This window comes from Lontra canadensis, unplaced genomic scaffold (genome assembly GCF_010015895.1).
Source record: "Lontra canadensis isolate GAN:19392208 unplaced genomic scaffold, GSC_riverotter_1.0 scaffold41, whole genome shotgun sequence".
NCBI classification, from domain to species: Eukaryota; Metazoa; Chordata; class Mammalia; order Carnivora; family Mustelidae; genus Lontra; species Lontra canadensis.
The window spans coordinates 15,957,766-15,978,422 of record NW_022631035.1 but is presented as its reverse complement, the minus strand read 5'-3'; the positions used below and the strand labels follow the sequence as shown (position 1 = coordinate 15,978,422).

Genomic DNA, 20,657 nt, shown 5'->3' with positions numbered 1-20,657 from the left:
TGTCCCACAGATTTTGAACCGTTGTGTTTTCATTATCATTTGTTTCCTTAAATTTTTTCAATTCTTCTTTAATTTCCTGGTTGACCCATTCATTCTTTAGAAGGATGCTGTTTAGTCTCCATGTATTTGGGTTCTTTCCAAATTTCCTCTTGTGATTGAGTTCTAGCTTCACTGCATTGTGGTCTGAAAATATGCAGGGAATGATCCCAATCTTTTGATACCGGTTGAGACCTGCTTTGTGACCCAGGATGTGATCTATTCTGGAGAATGTTCCATGTGCACTAGAGAAGAATGTGTATTCTGTTGCTTTGGGATGAAATGTTCTGAATATATCTGTGATGCCCATCTGGTCCAGTGTGTCATTTAAGGCCTTTATTTCCTTGTTGATCTTTTGCTTGGATGATCTGTCCATTTCAGTGAGGGGAGTGTTAAAGTCCCCTATGATTATTGTATTATCGTTGATGTGTTTCTTTGATTTTGTTATTAATTGGTTTATATAGTTGGCTGCTCCCACATTAGCGGCATAGATATTTAAAATTGTTAGATCTTCTTGTTGGACAGATCCTTTGAGTATGATATAGTGTCCTTCCTCATCTCTTCTTATAGTCTTTGGCTTAAAATCTACTTGATCTTACATAAGGATTGCCACTCCTGCTTTCTTCTGATGTCCATTAGCATGGTAAATTGTTTTCTACCCCCTCACTTTAAATCTGGAGGTGTCTTCGGGTTTAAAATGAGTTTCTTGTAGGCAACATATAGATGGGTTTTGTTTTTTATCCATTCTGATACCCTGTGTCTTTTGATTGGGGCATTTAGCCCATTAACATTCACGGTAATATTGAGAGATATGAGTTTAGTGCCATTGTATTGCTTGCAAGGTGACTGTTACTGCATAATGTCTCTGTTCCTTTCTGATCTACTACTTTTAGGGTCTCTCTTTGCTTAGAAGATCCCTTTCAATATTTCCTGTAGAGCCGGTTTGGTGTTTGCAAATTCTTTCAGTTTTTGTTTGTCCTGGAAGCTTTTAATCTCTCCTTCTATTTTCAGTAATAGCGTAGCTGGATATAGTATTCTTGGCTGCATGTTTTTCTCATTTAGTGCTCTGAATATATCATGCCAGCTCTTTCTGGCCTGCCAGGTCTCTGTGTATAAGTGTGCTGCCAATCTAATATTTTAACCATTGTATGTTACAGACTTCTTTTCCCGGGCTGCTTTCAGGATTTTTCTCTTTGTCGCTAAGACTGGTAAATTTTACTATTAGGTGACGGGGTGTGGACCTAATCTTATTGATTTTGAGGGGGGGTTCTCTGAACCTCCTGGATTTTGATGCTTGTTCCCTTTGCCATATTGGGGAAATTCTCTCCAATAATTCTCTCCAATATACCTTCTGCTCCCCTCTCTCTTTCTTCTTCTTCTGGAATCCCAATTATTCTAATGTTGTTTCGTCTTATGGTGTCACTTATCTCTCGAATTCTGCCCTCGTGGTCCAGTAGTTGTTTGTCCCTCTTTTGTTCAGCTTCCTTATTCTCTGTCATTTGGTCTTCTATATCGCTAATTCTTTCTTCTGCCTCATTTATCCTAGCAGTGAGAGCCTCCATTTTTTATTGCACCTCATTAATAGCTTTTTTGATTTCAACTTGATTAGATTTTAGTTCTTTTATTTCTCCAGAAAGGGCTTTTATATCTCCTGAGAGGGTTTCTCTAATATCTTCCATGCCTTTTTCGAGCCCGGCTAGAACCTTGAGAATCGTCATTCTGAACTCTAGATCTGACATATTACCAATTTTCTGTATTGATTAGGTCCCTAGCCTTTGGTACTGCCTCTTGTTCTTTTTTTTGTGGTGAATTTTTCCGCCTTGTCATTTTGTCCAGATAAGAGTATATGAAGGAACAAGTAAAATACTAAAAGGGTGGCAACAACCCCAAGAAAATATGCTTTAGCCAAATCAGAAGAGATCCCAAATCATGAGGGGCGGGGGAGGAGGGGATATAAAGAGGTTCAGAAAGGAAAAAAAAAAAAAAAAGAAAAAAGAAACAAAAAAAGAAAACCAATAATGAAAAAATATAAAACGGAGTTAAAATATATATATATATTAGATAAACTAGTTAAAAAACGTTTAAAAAGAAAAGGGTAAAAGTTAAAAAAATTTAGGAGAAGAAGAGAAAAAAAAATTGAAAAAGAAAAAAAATTAAATTAACTGCAAGGCTAAAGAATCATGGGGAGAAAGCCATGAGTTCTGTGCTTTGCTTTCTCCTCCTCTGGAATTCCGCTGCTCTCCTTGGTGTTGAAACTGCACTCCTTGGTAGGTGAACTTGGTCCCGGCTGGGTTTCTTGTTGATCTTCTGGGGGAGGGGCCTGTTGTAGTGATTCTCAAGCGTCTTTGCCCCAGGCGGAGTTGCACCGCCCTTACCAGGGGCCAGGCTGAGTAATCCGCTCGGGTTTGCTTTCTGGAGCTTTTGTTCCCTGAGCGCTTTCCGTAGAGTTCCGGAGGACGGGAATGAAGATGGCGGCCTCCCAGTCTCCGGCCAGAGGAGCCAAGAGTCTGGGGCCCCACTCCTCAGTGCGCCCTCAGAGAACAGCGCCCAATTGCTCCCGTCACCCTGGCCTCCAGCCGTGCTCCGAGCTGACCGAGCCTGAGACCAGTTCAAGGTAAACCCGAGCTTAGAGCTCACTCCTTGGCTCTGTCTCTGTAGCCGGCTTCCCCGTTCTAATACCTGTAAGCTCTGCGACACTCAGACACCCCCGATCCTTCTGTGACCCTGCGGGACCTGAGGCCACGCTGACCCCGCGTGGGCTTCACCCCGGTTAAGCCTCTGGAGCGATGTCCCTCAGCGGAACAGACTTTTAAAAGTCCCGATTTTGTGCTCCGTTGCTCCGCCGCTTGCCGGGAGCCGGCCTCTCCCCCCGCCGTCTATCTTCCCGTCGTTTGGATTCACTTCTCCGCCAGTCCTACCTTTCAGAAAGTGGTTGATTTTCTGTTTCTAGAATTGCTGTTCTTCTCTTCGATCTCCCGTTGGATTTATAGGTGTTTGCAATCTTTAGATAAGCTATCTAGCTGATCTCCCGCTACCTGAAGTAGTCTCAGCCTGCTACTTCTCCGCCATCTTGACTCCTCCCCCACTTTGTGATGTTTTAACTTGCCCTATTCCCATCCTCTGTCTTATAGCTCCACAATAATATTGAAAAATAACGTTCTGTATTTGCAGTGAAAACTAGTAGCCTGGAAGCTACTGGAGAGAACAGTGATGGACTGGAGCTCTTTCAAAGCCTTATTCCCTAAGAATTGTCATTATTTGGTCTGTTTGGTGGTTCCTTGGAATGAGCCTTTATATCAGTCCCCCTTTATGTATGAACGAATGAATGAATAAATAGATAATTAATGAGTGTGGAAAGATGAATGAAGAAATGAACTGAAATAAGCAGAAAACAATAAGAAAAAAATTATTATTTGGAGTATTAAAGAACTATGCTGCAATGGTCGACTAATAACTAGTCACCAGGACACTGATTAAAAAGAATAGAAAGTGCATTAGTAAAAGAGATGAGATGAGAATTCTGGTCCTTACTTCTTTACTCTTGGTACCTGCATGAGCTTTTTGTCCCTGCTGGAACTGAAAGTTTCCAGAGAAAACACAGACAACATGAATTGTCCTCTAAGATTTTATGAACTAGTGTGACAGCACAAAATATCTTTCCTAGAGTCTCGGAGTCCATTTTACTAATACAGACTAATCCCTAGAAAGCCTAAAATTAAGAACTGAAAATGTACTCAAATTAAATAGTGGAAATACTGGACTTTGCCTGGAGTTTTTTCACAGCATAAATACTTCATGTTTTTATTCTAAAGCTCCATCTTTTTCTGGATCCCAACTAAACTTTTTTTTTTTTTTAACAGCAAATGGGAAGTTTGGTGTCAATATCTTAACAGATGGAATGGATGGAGTAAAAGCTATTACAGGTAACATCTTAGAAAAACACCTAAGAGTAAGATGCTAGTAGAAATCTGAGAACCAAATTATTTTTCACTAAGTTATAATATAATGCTCTTTCTACATTGTGATTGTATGGACTTTAAAAATCTATCCCTAGACTTCTTTTAAAAATGTGCATGCATAAATGCCTACAGTTAGATATTGGATTATCAGAACTTTTAGCAATAGAACTTCAATATTCTTTCTTGTTTCCAAAGTCATAATCTAGAGTCTTTGCCAATAATTAACATATCTTCTTTTATGGTGGGAAAGCTAAATTCCAGTTCAACACAGTAAACGGTGAAGGAAAATTTTGGTAAAGTTAGAGGTAATCTCAAAATCAGCAATAAAGGTGCTGATGATATTATTTAGACCAGCAATCTGTACCATTCTAACAAAAAAAAGTGCTGATAAAGCTATTTAGATCAGCAGTCTATATCATTCTAATTTCCTGCAAACTTTATACTCATAATTGCATGTTCTGTTGCCTTGCCTATCATTTGGAGATTATACTAGACTTAACAAGAAAGTTTATTTGAAACCCCAAAGGCCCATTTGTTAGGTTAAGTCTCTTTTCATCCAGCAGTTGGCTGTAATGCTGCAAAGAAAAATTTTTTTAATTATGTGGAATCATGACATCATTCACAATAATGACAGAAGTCTTCATTCTTTTGCTTTGAAGGAAAGGTTGATATAAATGACATGAAAAAAGTTCCAGGAATCGTGGGGAGAGAACTCAAAGATAAGGAATATGAGGTGTTGGTGAATAATCTGCCAATCGATGGTGAGTATTTCTATAACAGTTCTATTTCCTAAGTGAAAATGAAAGATTGTCCAAAAAATTTTTTTAGAAGGCATTACTTTTTTGTCTTAAGAAGATATACCAGCCGTGTCATCTCATTTTTAGTTTGGGCATCAGTTGGCTCTAGTCAGGAATCCTATGACCATGGATGAGAAATGCTGGCGATTATTCTTAAATCCATTGTGAGTCCTAAAGTTTAAAATGAGAATTGAGAGAAAAATGGAGGCATTGTAAAGTATTAAGTGGAAATAAATGAGAAATCACAAAGAATAAATGAATGGGGAGTGTTCTGCCTGCTAGACAGAGGCCCAGCAATAACTGTCCTAAGTGCCCATAAATGAAGAGTGGCCTTATTTTTTCCATTTCACGTATTTTTAAAAACTATTGAAAGTACATTTGTACTTTAGGGAGATGTTAAATCAGACTCTGTGTAATGATGGCTTCTCTGTTGTCTTAATGAAACTTCATATCATTTTGGCGAGATTTTGATTTGTATCTTTCTTAAAGCTGATAGATCTGTCAGAATAGGCTAATGGGTGGCATGAAGGCCTTTTTAAAGTCTATTTATTTTTAACTGAAGTATAGTTGACATACAATATTAGTTTCAGATATACAACATAGCGACTCAACAATTACACACATTCTGAAATACTGTGATAAGTGTAGTTATCATCTGTCATCACACAAAGTTATTACAGTATTATTGACTATATTCCCTATGCTATGCTCTTCATCCCTGTGACTTATTTTCTTGTACCTCTTCATCTTCTTCACCTGTTTCACCTATCTTCCACCCAACTCTACTTTGCAATCACTGTTCTGAGTCTGTTGTTATTTGTTTGTTTTGGTTTTAGATTCCACATATAGGCAAAATCATATGGTTTTTCTCTGTCTCACTTAGTTCACTTAGCATAATACCCTCCAGGTCCATCCATGTTATCATGAATGACAAGATTTCATTCTTTTTTGTGGCTGAGTAGTATCCCATCATGTATATATACCCCATCTTCTTCATCCATTCGTCTACCAGTGGACACTTAGCCTGCTTCCATATCTTGGCTATTATACATAATGTTTCAGTAACATAGTAGCATGTATATCTTTTCAAATTAGTGTTTTCGTTTTTTTCTCATAAATACCCAGAAGTAGAATTACTAGATCATATAGTACTTGTATTTTAAGTTTTTTGATGAACCTCCCTACTATTTTCTAGAATGGCTGCATCAATATACATTCCTACCAATAGTACACAAAGGTTCCCTTTTTTCCTCAACTTCACCAACACTTACTATTTCTTATCTTTTTAAAATTTCTTATCTTTTTGATATTAGCCATTCTGATAGTTGTGAAGTGATATCTCATTTTGGTTTTGATTTGCATCTCCCTGACAATGAGTGATGCTGAGCATTTTTTCACATGTCTGTTGGCCATCTGGATGTCTTTTTTGGAAAAGTATTCAGGTCCTCTGCCCATTTTTAAATTAGATTATTTATTTATTTTTTGGTATTTCGTTGTATGAGTTATTTATATATTTTGGATTTTAACCCCTTGCTTATTTAACACCTTACTCATATACCATTTAAAGATGTCTTCTCCCATTCTTTAGGCTGTCTTCATGTTTTGTTGATGGTTTCCTTTGCTGTGCAATGAAGGTTTTTCAAGATAAAAAAAAAAAGACATAAGATAATAAATTTTAATACTTGCCACCTTTCAAATATTTTGATAGCACGTTTATGCTTCTTTTAATTCATCGGCCCTTTTGTGGACAACCTACATTATATTTGGGGGGATGGACTTCCATTATTTATAGGATGTTTACAATTTGTGGCAAAAAAGACAGTAAATCTGGTCTGAAGAGTGATTAATAAATAAAATGTAAGGGGACCTGGGTGGCTCAGGCAGTTAAGCATCTGCCTTTGGCTCAGGTCATGATCTCAGGGTCCTGAGATTGAGCCCCACATTGGGCTCCCTGCTCAACGGGGAGCCTGCTTCTCCCTCTGCCTCTGCCTCTCCCCTCTGTTGTTCTCTCTCTCTCTCTCAAATAAATAAATAAAATCTTTTTAAAAATAAGCAAAAAATTATTGATGGTTAAGGAAATTTACTCAGAAAAATTTCTCTGGGTATCGTCAACCAAAAAAAAAAGAAAAAAAAGAAATCACACTTATTAGATGAAAGTATGAAGTTTATTATCCCCCTACCTGTATTTCACTGAGGAGTTCATGGGTTCCTTTAAAGCTTTCTACTCTATGGACTGATCAAGGGAAGAGATTTTATTCTAACTCTTATTGAACATCTTTTAAATATCAAGAATTAATAGACATTAATAGTTTGGGTAACATTTAAGAGTCACTAAATTTTGGTCTTCTTCCTTTTCGTTTCCTAAGGAGGTGGGAACGATTAATATCGACAAATTGTACACTTTTCTGGAAAAGAGGTTGAATCTCAGAGAAAAGGAATTTAAAAGTTTGAGACTAAACATGCAAATTAACACTGAGCATTTAATATAACATCGAGCCACTCAGGAAGTCTTGGATTTATGAAGTGATGGAAAGAATCTCTAAAGCTACTAATTTGGGACTAAGAAGACATTTTGAAAACTCACAGAAGAACATGTCTCTAAATAGAAATAAATGCTATCCTAAAACCTTATGCTAAGTTTATTATATCAGCAACTTGTTTCACTGTGAATCAGAAGCAATGCTAAGGTTTCTAAAGGCTACAAAAAGCCAGAGAAGATTCAGGGGAAAGAGAAAAGCTGGGGACAGGGAGAATGGAAATAGAATGAAGAAATATTAAATTGAGAAATCAAATATAGGTCTGTACAGCAAACACTGAAGTAAAGGATCAGCAATTTCTCAGCAGAAATGACCTGGGAGTTCAGAAAAAGGAGAATGACTGTTTCTTCTTGTTTGGAATGATGCAGTCTGTGGTCCAAGACCTCTAGGTGCTAAACTATACCTTAGGCATGTTTTGCAATCTCAAGTTGTCCTATGATAAGGTAAAAGAAAAATAGGTTCTAGTTCTATACGTCCTATTAAATTTTTCTGCATAATTTGAAAAGACAGATGAGTCTTGATAGTCCTATTTAAAATGTTAAATGATAATAAAAAGTATGAATTATATTTTCTCTTTTTTATCATTAACACAGGTTAATTAAATTAATAATAACAGGCAAGTGTATTTTTAATATTTTGGAAATATTCCATTTCTCTCATTTTCTATCCCTATTGTTTTCCTAAGGAGGGAAGGTTAATGTGAGTAATTTGGACAGCATTCTGGGGGAAATGAGGATTAAGCTCCCACAAAAGGAATGGGAAAAACTGACAGAAAACCTGCTACTTAATGGTGAGTATCTGAGAAATGACTGTGCCTTGAAGGGAGTTTATGCTTGTGAACATGCATATGAGAATTTCTAAAACTAGTGACATTGGCACTCAGGATATAGTTTGTAGATCTTCAGGAAGGATTAATTCCTAATCCTAAGTCTCTCTAGAAAAACTTCTTTTCCCCCAACCATACCTATATTCTGAAAATTCATTTCTTTATAATTATATATCTTTAGATCAGTTTTCTCACTCAGATATTGAATTGTGTATTTGAATTTATGTTCTATGACCGCCCCTCAGACATCATCGATTTTGTCAGAAATTGAGTTCATAGTTTTCATTGTGGCATTTGACCAAAGCAGCCACATGAGGCCTTTAGAAATATGTTGGGGGCATATTTGATTGTCACAAATAATTATTATCAAGTGATTGTAAGAGTGGACACTGTTAGCATTAAATTCCTTGAGTGTCAGGGATACTAAGTGCTATGCAATTTGTAAGACTTTTCAACATTATGAAGAATTGTTCCTGAAGAAGATGCCAATGGCATGTCATGTCCAGTAGTTGAGAAACTCTGGATCCTGTGTTCATACTCTTTCACAATTTTTGTACCATCATTATTACCCTAGTAATATAAGCTAAAAGCCTGAGAGGAAACCGTTACTCACATTGCTCTAACTTAACTCGTTGTGTTACAAATGAGTACTACTCTTCCCTTCTATAAAATGCAAGCTTATTTTGGCAGAGACTATGCCTGATCCTCCAGTGTGCATCTTTATCCCTCCCCCAACAAAGTATCTTTTACATATTAGATACGTAATAAATATTTAATTAGTGAATGGAATAAATGAAAGGAGTTTCTACTCCAAATGAGAGGTAGACTGGCAATGCTGGGTAGTAATGGTACACTATGAACAGATGCCTCAGATATTTGCTGACTTTTGTACTTAATTAAACCCTTTATAATAATCTTTTACCAGTGGTTAGTACCATACGCTCTCATGGTTACCCCACACAAAATCAATTTTCTTCTGATATTATAGGAAGTACTGTTACCTTGTTTGCATTTAGGAACCCATGTTCTGAGGCAAGCTTGTAACCTACTATAGTCTATTCAATTCTCAATGACATGGTAGGAAGACAGTTTCATATACAATACAGAGCTAGAGACTGAAACTTGTTTTCTTTCCTTCTTCCAATTTCTTCTTTGTCCCCATTTTATCCCTATGTCCTTCTAGTCTGAGTCATTGGATGTCCCTTTTGGGTTATAATTTACTTTACTGGGACTAATTACAATATCATTATAGTCAGTAGAGTTCTCAAAGGACTTTGTGAGTACCAGATCACCTCAGAAAGAAACCCCATACCCTATAGCTCTCACCCTTTTATTCTTCCCCACTACTCCATAAGCCCTAGACAACTACTAATCTATTTTCTGTCTCTATAGAATTACCTATTCTGGACATTTCATATAAATGGGATAGTATGTGATCTTTGTGATTAGCTTCTTTCACTTAGTGTAGTATTTTCAGTATTTTCAGGTTTATCCCTATTGTAGCACATATCAGCATTCCATTCTCTTTTATTTTCAACTTATTGTGGTAAAAGATACATAACGTAAAATTTGTTATCTTAACCATTGTTAAGTGTACAGTTCACTTGTATTAAGTACATTCACATTTTTGTGCAACCATGCAACAACTACCACCATCCATCTCCAAAATTTTTTTATTTTCTAAAATTATAACTTTATATGCATTAAACAAAAACTCCCCATTCTCCCCTACCTGCAGCCCCTATCAAACATTTATTTACTTTCTGTCTGGATGGTTTTGACTATTCTGAGTACCTTATCTAAGTGGAACCATGTAGTATCTATTTTTTTGTCATTAGTTTATTTCACTTAGTATAATCTCCTCAAGTTTCATCCATGCTGTAATATACGTCAGTGTTTCCTTTTTTAAGGCTGAATAATATTCTACTGTATGTATATACATTCATTCATCCATCAGTGAATACTTGAGTTGCTTCCACATTTTAGTTATTACAAATAATGCTGCTATGAACATGGGTGTACAACTTCATTCCTTTTTGTTGCCAAGTAATATATTCTGTTGTATGTAGATATATTTTATCCACAGCCAGTTGATGGCATTCGGTTCTTTGCACCTTTTGGCTATAATAAACATTTCCAAATGTACACAAAAGTACAAAGAGTAATATAATGAACTCACATATACCTATCACCTAGATTCAACAATTATGAAGCTTTGTTACATTTGCTTCTTTTTAAAAAAATTTTTCTAACTGAAATAGTTCAAAGCAAATCCCATTTCATTTTGTCCCTACATTCTTCAGTATGCATCTCTTAAAAATATAGGCCATTTTTTACAAAACTGTAATACCATTATATAGTCTAATTTTAAATTTCCCTTCTTATCTCTAAAATATTTTTATAGTGAGTTTATTCAAATAAAAAAACAAATATCTTTAATTATAGCATCTGTTATGACACATGAATCTCATGTAATCTACAGCTGTTCATCTACCCTCTCTTTTTCTTTAGGCATTGATTTTTTTTGAAGAAACTGTTGCCAAATGTCTTGTAGAATTTCCCACATACTAAATGTGTCTGTTTTCTCATCTATCTTATTTGTCTGTCATCTGTATTCCTTACAAACTAGGAGTCAGCTCAAAGGGCTTAATTATTTTCAATTTCAACATTTTATTTATTTATTTATTTATTTATTTATTTATTTTTAGTTTCTACATTTTTTGACAATACTTTGTAAGTAATACCATGTACTTCACATTGCTTTCCATCAGGAAATACAGATCTAGTTTACCTTTTCTGAAAATGGCTCTACAATTGCCCCAAATTATTTACTTAAAAGTCTGTCAGCGGTCCCTTCAATCTGAGATGCCATCCTAATGATATACTTGATTTCTATGTGCACTTGTCTATTTTGGGAATTTCCATTTTGTTCTACTGGTCTCCTTATTCATGTTCTGAATTGCTTTGAATATAACAGCTTTATAATCTTTTAATATTGATAGGTCTAACCCCTCACTCTCCAGCCTTCATACGCATGCAGACGCACGCGCGCACACACACACAATTCTCCTACCCTTATTCTGGCTATTCTTTACGGAAACATTTTTTGTTTGTGATTTTTAATAGTAGGTTATTTGTCATTTGTTTTTTTTTCCCCATCTTCCATTAGCTGTGTAACATATTTCCTAGTGAGAAGATTGACTTCTTAGGGTTTAGAAAACACTTATGTTATCAGATAACTTATCATATGTACACATTTACTATCATGCCAGGTTAAAAATCCCAATATAATAAATATGAAGACATATAGCACACTATTATTTCTTGTTTTCTTTGGTACATAAATATTGACTATCCTTTCAAATTTAAATTTAACATAAAAATCTTTCACATTTAATATAGATCCGCATTATTCTGAGCCAAGATTAGACCATGTGGGGATGTGCCCACTTGGGTCTAGCTCGGGCCTTCATGGGTGCAGATGATGCCGTCCTTATGTGCCTCAGTAGGTGTGCACCAGTAAGAGCGCCCCACAGACATCCTGAGCTGCCCACAAAGCAGCTCAGGTAAGCAAGACAGCAACAGCACCTCTGCTTGGCACTAAGCCAATGGTTGCCCCCAAGGACTTGCCTGCAGCCCTAGACTCACTAGCAGGTGGAAGATGAGTTCCATGTGGTTCAGGATCCACCTCATGTTCCCATGCAGGTGCTTGTTTCCTTCCTCCCTCCTTCCTCCTCTTTGCCCCTTCTTTCCATTTCTAAATTGTTTTTTTCTTTTTCGGCTATACTGGGTAATTTTGTATTGTTTCCTGTTTCCTGCAGATACTTTCTAGCTTGTTTTCCATTGCTTTAAACATACTAAGCATAATAGTTTTATAATTTGTGCCTGATAATTTCCAAATCTGAAGTTTTTGTGAGCCTGTTGCTACTGCCTATTATTTCGCTTGTTCTCTCTCAGGTAAATTTTTCATTCTGTGTTTGATGGTGAGCTATTTTCCCTGGACAGTTATTGAAAGAACGCTTTGAGGCTAAGGATGGAAGCTCATTGCTAGGGAATACTTGCTTCTGCTGGGCATTTGGACAGAATCACCCACACTCCATGAGGCCATCATTACAATTCAAATCCAAATGGAGCAAATACCATCTGAGCAAAAGCAACAGCAGTGTTCAGCTCACCTCCCTAGGTTCTTGCTTTTCATTAGATTTTGCAGTAATAATTCCTTACTCTCTTATTAGCTTTTCAGTACTTTTGAAGAGATGCTTTTTACATTTTATCCAAGATTTCAGTTTCCAGCAGGAAGATTGGTCTGAGTAACGTAGGCCTCCACATAAATGGGAACAGAACGTGATTACAGATTTTTGTCAGGAGTTGAAGCATCTAATCTGGGAGTTCAGAAAAAACAAACAAACAAACAAAAAACCAAAAACAAACCCTCAGTATCAACCATATTTTGAATTTAACCTTTGGTATAAATGATTCAAAAATTGCCCGATTGGGAAGATTTCTATTTTAATTCTAACATCCTTATTGATCCTTTTGATATATACAAAGGGACTTTATTGAGTCTTGGTCTTTCTCATGAGGCTGATTATCATAATGCACTATAAATAATATCAATGGCCACATTTTGGAGTCAATAAGTTTCTCCCATATTCTTTTCTTTTTCACAGGAGAGATTATTGATGTCAATAAAGTGGGTGCTCCTTTGCAAAATATAGGGATGAACCTTTCAGAAAAGGAAATTAATGATCTGACGTATGATCTACCAGTTGATGGTGAGTATTTAAGGTATATTTGAATTGGTTAGTATGGGCTTCTTTAAAAGAATCTCTGAAAACTCTTAGTTGGCATTAAGAAGATGGAAACATTAAAGATGACTCAGACTGTAAGTAAACATGTTTTGCTCCTTGACATTTTCAGCAACTTTTTTTCTGCTTGGAGTATGGGCAGGGCCACTATTAGACCTGTAAAGAATTAGAGAAAGACAGTGCTGTGGGAGGAAGGGAATGGGATACATAAAATAGAAGAAACTTTAACACAGGAAATTTTTTAAAAATTATAGAACATAGCCCAAAGTGGGAAATTATTTTTAAATTTTTTTTGAGTAAGCTCTAGGCCCAGTGACAGCCCTTGAACTCACCACCCCAAGACCAGGAGTCATATGCTCTACCAATTGAGTCAGCCAGGTTTCCTAAGTTGGTAATTATTAAAATGGGATTACTGTCCCTACCCCCACCATCTTCAAGGACATTTAAAAAGGTAGAATAAAGGAGGAATGTGAAGTGTAGGACCTATTTCCTATGCCAAATGAACAGGACCGAGTCTGCTAGATACCCTGGAAGGGAAAAGGATCATTAAGCACTTGGGCCTGACTGTGTGGAATGCCTGAATGCCCAGCATTACGTCCCCACATTCCTGAGCCACACTCCATGGTCCAAGGACTGTCCCAAAGTTCTAATCTCCCTTGATGGGCTAGAGTCAGTTTAAGGTTGAGTAAATTTTCGTAAGTTCTGAATGGGGGCTAATAAAATTCTCAAACTAAATAAAAAGTTAAATATTAGTCTGAGAATATTACAGTTGGGATAAGAAGTATCTGTTTGGAACATTTCCTGACCATCTTATAACCTTACTCATCCATTTAATGCCCTCATTATGTATGATTGCCATTGTTCCCTAAAGTATAGCTTTGTTAATTTATTTAACTTATTCTATAATTTTTACCACTGCTAATGTACCAGAAAGAATATATAAATGGTTTTCATTGTCTTATTTTCTTTGCTTGCAATGATCTATATCCATTAAGAAAAGTGAGTTAGATGTAGTACCCCAGTTTTCATAACAAAAAATTATTTTTTATCTATCTGAGATTATGATGGAATTTTTAAAATATTGCTAAAGTAAGCAGAATTATGGGGGAAATATAGCTATTATTTAAAACTGTCTTCTAGTATTGCCCTTGATTTCTGCTCCTCATTTAAAAATAATAATTTAAAATCAATAAAAACAATGAAAACCATTATTAGATAAAAAAAAGTTTTCATGAAATAGGGACACATGGATGGCTCAGTGGGTTATGCAGCTGCCTTCATGTCAGGTCATTGTCCTGGGGTCCTGGAGTCCTGGGATCGAGCCCCACATCAGGCTCCCTCCTCAGTGGAGAACCTACTTCTTCCTCTCCCTCTGCCTGCTGCTCTGCCTACATTTGCTCTATCTCTCTGTCAAATAAATAAATAAATAATCTTTAAAAAAAGTATTCATGAAATAAAATGGACATGTTGAATGATTCATCCTTTTTTCTTTAAATCAGAGTTAGAATTTCTGCTATTGGTGATCTGGTCATCTGGGGAGTTACCATCAGTATTGAGTTTAAAATGAAGTTTTCTAAAAAATTAAGGCTCAAGCATAGAGCCCCAGTTATATCACTGGGGACAGATAGAACTTGAACTTCCCATTTAGGGCTAAGCTTTTCTCAGAATGTGTCTGTCAGGATGGAGATGTGAATTTACTGGAGAGGGCAAGATTTAGTTGAAATGTGACCCAAGGAAGCATATACTCAAATAGTGAGTTATACATTTACTAGGTGTTATCATCTTTGTTTCTGAGAATTTCCAGTGTCCCCATAAAACTGATGCATATTTTCATGCTTTCCTGACCTAGTTAGCTGGTTTTACTATAGAAATAACTTTTGGAATGTCCTGCCTCAACAGATCCAGGAGAAGAGGAAGAAAGATTCTATTTAGCTTAGATTTAGCAATCATATAAATAACTTACATATTTTTTTCCTGTTCTCTGTTCTAATACCTGTTATATGTATACCTGTGAGTGTTATATGTATACCTGTAAGTGTTACATGACTTCTACTGTAATTCATTACATACCTCTAATACTTCAGTATTTGTTATCTAGAACCTTTATTTGTGAATTTTTCATGATATAGGGGTTTTTACATACTACATACTATAATTTATCACTCAAAATTTGACAAAAATTAGGAATTTTTCAACTTACCAACAGTGACAATTTTTTAGGTTTTTTTTTCTTCACTGAATTTGTATCCCCAAAATCATCTGAGATAATTTACAATACAAATTATGCAAATCATTAGAGTTGGGAATTTAACCTCAAAATGAATATTTTACTCAAGTATGGGGCGCCTGGGTGGCTCAGTGGGTTGAAGCCTCTGCCTTCGGCTCAGGTCATGATCCCGTGGTCCTGGGATCGAGCCCTGCATCAGGCTCTCTGCTTCCTGCTTCCCCCCTGTCTCTCTGCCTGCCTCTCTGCCTACTTGTGATCTCTGTCTGTCAGATAAATAAATAAAATCTTAAAAAAAAATAAAAAACTTAAGTCCCTGAATAGGTTCAAAAACTTAGTTTGAAAAAAAGAATAAACTGGTCTGCCTAGGTCAGTGTACATGAAAGCAAAATCATTGAGGAAAAGTGATACTTTCAAAAAGCCAATTAAAATACTGGTGAATAATAGATTCCAATTTTAAATTTTGTTTTCTTCAGCCTAGTCAGAATCATATTTGGTTCTCAAATATCTAAAGTTAAAAATAAAATCCTATGAAAATATGGTGACTTTTGAATCGTACACCTTTAAAATTTGTTTTGCTATTTGACAATGAATCAAAGCAGTTGTTAAAACAGGCACTTTTATAATAAGTAGAGTGATTATTTTCCGTGAACTTGTGTGATAAAATTCAGTAACCAATGAATGCTACTGCGTTTCCGGTTTGCATTTCCAAGTGAATGTCATGTATGTAATTGATTTACATTTTCTTACAGTTCAAGGGAAAGTTGAAATGATAAAGCATATGGATGGAATAAAACCTTTTACAGGTAAATAAGAGATTACCATTTTTGTGCTTGGAAATGTTTTACTAGGGTTGCCTGGGTGGCTCAGTCTCTTAAGCGGCTGCCTTTAGCTCAGGTCATGATCCCAGGGTCCTGCTCAGGGGGGAGCCTGCTTCTCCATCTCTCCCTGCTTGTGCACTCTTCCACCATCTCTCTCCCCCTCTCAAGTAAATAAATAAAATCTTAAGGAAAAAACAAAAAAAGAAAGAAAATGTTTTACTGACAGGCATGTCTAATCAAAAATAGTTTAGGGAAAAGAGTTAAAATGCCACAAAGCTCTCTTACTGTAAGTTGCCTTTTTCTTGATTCAGCTTTCACTTGGTTGATGTAAACCTTTGACTATCTTTCAGAGTTCTGACCAAGCTGATTCTGATAGTTGGTTTTTTTTGTTTTTTTTTGTTTTTCATTTGGTGTTTCAGTGGAGGGAGAGTTCCATGGAGCAACCTGCTCAGCTACTTTTGCAGACATCACTCAATCTTTGTATAAGAGAGTACTTTTAAATAGATCTAGAGGGTACAATGCTAAGTGAAATAAGTGTCAGAAAAAGACAAATACCATTTGATTTCACTCATAGGTGGAATTTAAGAAACAAAACAAATGAACAAAGAAAAAAGACACAAACTAGAGAAACACTCTTATCTATAGATAACCAACAGATGGTTACCAGAGAAAAGGGGGAAGGGCAATGGGTGAAACAGGTGAAGGGGATTAAGAGTACACTTATGATGAGCCTAAGTAATGTGTGGAGCTGTTGAATCATGACATTGTGCATTGTATAATTACCTACAATTATATTGTAAAGCTTTGATCATATCAAATTATTGTCATTATGGAGAGAAAATCATACTATTCAAATCACATAATAATAAATACAATAAATGATAACTGAATATAAAATTTTCCATCTGTTATCTTAATTTGCTGGCCAATTATAAAACAAATTAGTTCTGGACAGGGCAGACTTATCCCCAGAAGTAAGAGACCTTCCTTTTGTAAATATTAAGGGATTATGTTCTACTTTGTGATTTCCCCATAATTCTGTGTAGTTAGGCATGTTTCATTTTCCCTCACATTTCTTCAAATGGGGGAGATGCATTATAGCAAGAATGAATTTTTCACCATTTCGTGAAATGATTATTCTCAGACATTGATGTTCTTGCATTTTCAAAGGAAAAAAGATTCATGTCAGTGACCTAGAGAAAGTTCTGGAAAGCATGGGGATCGAGCTCACAGATGAGGAACTTAAAAAACTACGGGAAACTCTGCCCATTGATGGTGAGCTATATAGAAGCCACAGAAACTTTCTAGGGAATTTGGTTTTGTGGCCTGTGTGAATAGTTTAAAAATTTTACCTGGTGAGGCCCTTCTGAAAATTACTGAAAAGGAGTAGAAAAAGGCTTTGTCATTTAGATTGAGTCTACATTTTACCAAACCCTTCAGCCATAACATTGCCATCAGAATGTCAGGTAATTCGTCAGCCTAAATCCCAAGAAAATACAGAAGGAAACTACAGTAAGAGAAATAAAAGGGGAAAGTCAGAGGAAAAAGGAAGCTGAGTGATTGTTTCACCATAATAGTGTTTCCCTCAGCTGTCAATCTTCTAGTTACCAAAAAAATACATAAATTTATCACAATAAGACAGTTCCTTTCCATAACTTCTTTTTAAATTTAATAATGAGATAGAACACATTCCTCACTCAATTATAAATAGTTGTCTTACTGAAATTATAAAACAAGTAAGTGAACGTTCATACCATTTCCCTTCTGACATGAACTGTTCTTTTTCCTATAGCTGCCGGAAACGTATTTCAGAATAGAATGTTGGATAATGTGAAATCCGTTAAAGGTAAGTTAAAAGCCTAACAAGAAATCTTCAAGATTCACACTGATCACTTAGATTACAAGTCCTTTCTAGCTTCCTATGTATAGATTACTTAGTTACTCCTATCATCATCATATTTTATACTGTAATGTCTCAATACATCTTTCTAGGGAATCCTTACTCATACCCCAAAAATATGATCACACAAAGCAAGTTGTAGAGAAAAGGACTACCAGATTTTCAGGGAGTTGTTTAAGGAGAGCTTGTTATGTAGGAAGATTGTAGTAAAATCCATAGAAACAAAAAGTAGATTAGCGGTTGCCAGGGGCTGGGTAGAGAGGGAAGTAAGGAGGGACTACTTAGTATGTTTCAGCTCTCCTTTGGGGATGATGAAAATGTCTTGGAACTAGAAGTGAAATTTGCACAACATCATGAATATGTACTAAATGCCACTGAAGTGTTTACTTTAAAATGATGAATTTTATGCAAATTTCACCAAAAAAGTGTTAAGGTTCTACTTGTTTTTAAAGTTACCTTATAATCTTCACTCTGTTTCAATATAATATTAATGAATTAATTAATGAGGTCCCTAGCATCAAAGCTAATTCCCATTCTTTCTAATATTGGTTATAATCAAATCTTGTAGCCTATCCCTTCATAACCTATTTATATTACAGTCTTCTACTCAAAGTTTAAAGGAATAATTACTAATTCTGATTTTCCTAATGATTATTTAATGCTCTTAGACATGTTAAGTGGGAGTTCACACAGAAAAGTAATCACATAAGTATATTTTCTCCTTTGCCTTTATTATAGGAATGGCAATGGTATATATATTCAAGTAGTAATTCACATGCAAAAATATATTTTTAATATTTTAAACTCATTTTTTTTCATATTTCATTCCTATATGTTTCCTAAGGAGGAAAGGTTAAAGTGAATAACCTGGACACTGTCCTGGAAAGCCTGGCAATCAAGCTCACACAAAAGGAACTTGAAGGTGTAACAGAAAATCTGCCGCTTACTGGTTAGTCTTCCAAGTACTAGTGTATCTTAGAGGAAAGTTTGTGTACTTGTACAGGAAAGTATGTACAATTAATTTTACCTAGTATCAAAATAGCATTTTTGCAGAAGCTTAGAGAAGAAACTAGTCTTAATGTGAGTACAAATTCTTTCCTTCATTTCTATAAGCCCCATATCATTAAACTCTTTCCTTTTAGATTATAAACAGCACATACACAACTATTATAACTACTTTCTGATCCAGTAATGGATTTACAGGGAGCAAAATGAATGTTATAGGTTAGGGGAAAGAAAGAAAGAGAGAAAGAAAGAAAGAAAAAGAAGAAAGAAAGAAAGGAAGGAAGGAAGGAAGGAAGGAAAGAAAAGAAAGAAAAGAAAGAAAAGAAAATGACTAATTGCCCTATTATTAGTATGCCTCAAATAGTTGTGTCCTAAGCCCATTCATCATTTTAACTTTTACAATTCTCAGTGGAAAGTATTATCCACACTCATATTTCCAACTGTCATTACATGCTGAACACTTCTGGGTGTTTATCTGCAGCCCAAATTCCTCCCTAAACATGATTGGGTGAAGCCAGATTCACATTCCTTTTCTTTTTTAATTAACATATGTTTTATTTGTTTCAGGGGTACAGGTCTCTGATTCATCAGTCTTACACAATTCATGGTGCTCACCATAGCACATACCCTTTCCAGTGTCCCATCAACCAGCCACCCCATCCCTTCCACCCCTCTCCACTCCAGCAACCCTCAGTTTGTTTCCTGAGATTAAGAGTCTCTTAGGTTTGTCTCCCTCTCAGGCTTTGTCTTATTTCATTTTTCCCTCTCTTCCACTATGATCCTCTGCCTTGTTTCTCAAATTACACATATTAATGAGATCATATGATAATTTTCTTTCTCTGATTGACTTATTTCAGTTAGCATAATACCCTCTAGTTCCATCTATGTTGTTGCAAATGGAAAGGTTTCATTTTTTAAAATTTTTTTTCAGTGTTCCAAAATTCATTGTTTATGCAGCACACCGAGTACTACATGCAATACGTGACCTCTATAATACCCACCACCTGGCTCACCCAACCTGTCACACTCTCCCCTCCAAAACCCTGCAAAACCCACAGTCTCTCATGCTTCACCTTCCCCTCCAATTTCCCCCAACTCACTTCTCTCTACCTCCCAATGTTCTCCGTGTTATTCCTTATGCTCCACAAGTAAGTGAAACCATATGATAATTGACTTTCTCTGCTTGACTTATTTCACTCAGCATAATCTCTTCCAATCCCATCCATGTTGATACAAAAGTTGGGTTTCATCCTTTCTGATGGAGGCATAATACTCCATTGTATATATGGACCATATCTTCTTTATCCATTCATCTGTTGAAGGGCATCTTGGCTCTTTCCACAATTTGGCGATTGCAACCATTGCTGCTATGAACATTGGGGTACAGTTGGCCCTTCTTTTCATTACATCTGTATCTTTGGGGTAAGTACCCAGTAGTGCAATTGCAGGGTCATAGGGTAGCTCTATTTTAATTTCTTAAGGAATCTCTACACTGCTTTCCAAGTGGCTGCACCAACTTGCATTCCCACCAACAGTGTAAGAGGGTTCCCCTTTCTCCACATCCTCTCCAACACTTGTTTCCATGTCTTGTTAACTTTGGCCATTCTAGCTGGTGTAAGGTGGTATCTCAGTGTGGTTTTGGGGAAATTAGAGAATCAATTCCACTTACTATAGCACCAAGAACCATAGGTACTTGAAATAAACCTAACCAAAGAGGTAAAGGATCTGTACTCGAGGAACTACA

At 36.1% G+C, this 20,657-nt stretch overlaps 1 protein-coding gene across 1 annotated transcript in view; it reads left to right on the top strand.

The window, feature by feature from the left end:
• The window catches only part of EFCAB13 (EF-hand calcium binding domain 13), a 217,963-nt gene that overhangs the window by 177,200 nt on the left and 20,106 nt on the right, over positions 1-20,657 (top strand). The window contains exons 42-44 of the mRNA XM_032871038.1: positions 3,897-3,959; positions 4,655-4,756; positions 8,015-8,119. Of these exons, the coding sequence (XP_032726929.1) occupies positions 3,897-3,959; positions 4,655-4,756; positions 8,015-8,119 (270 nt within the window). The remainder of the gene's footprint in view (positions 1-3,896; positions 3,960-4,654; positions 4,757-8,014; positions 8,120-20,657) is intronic.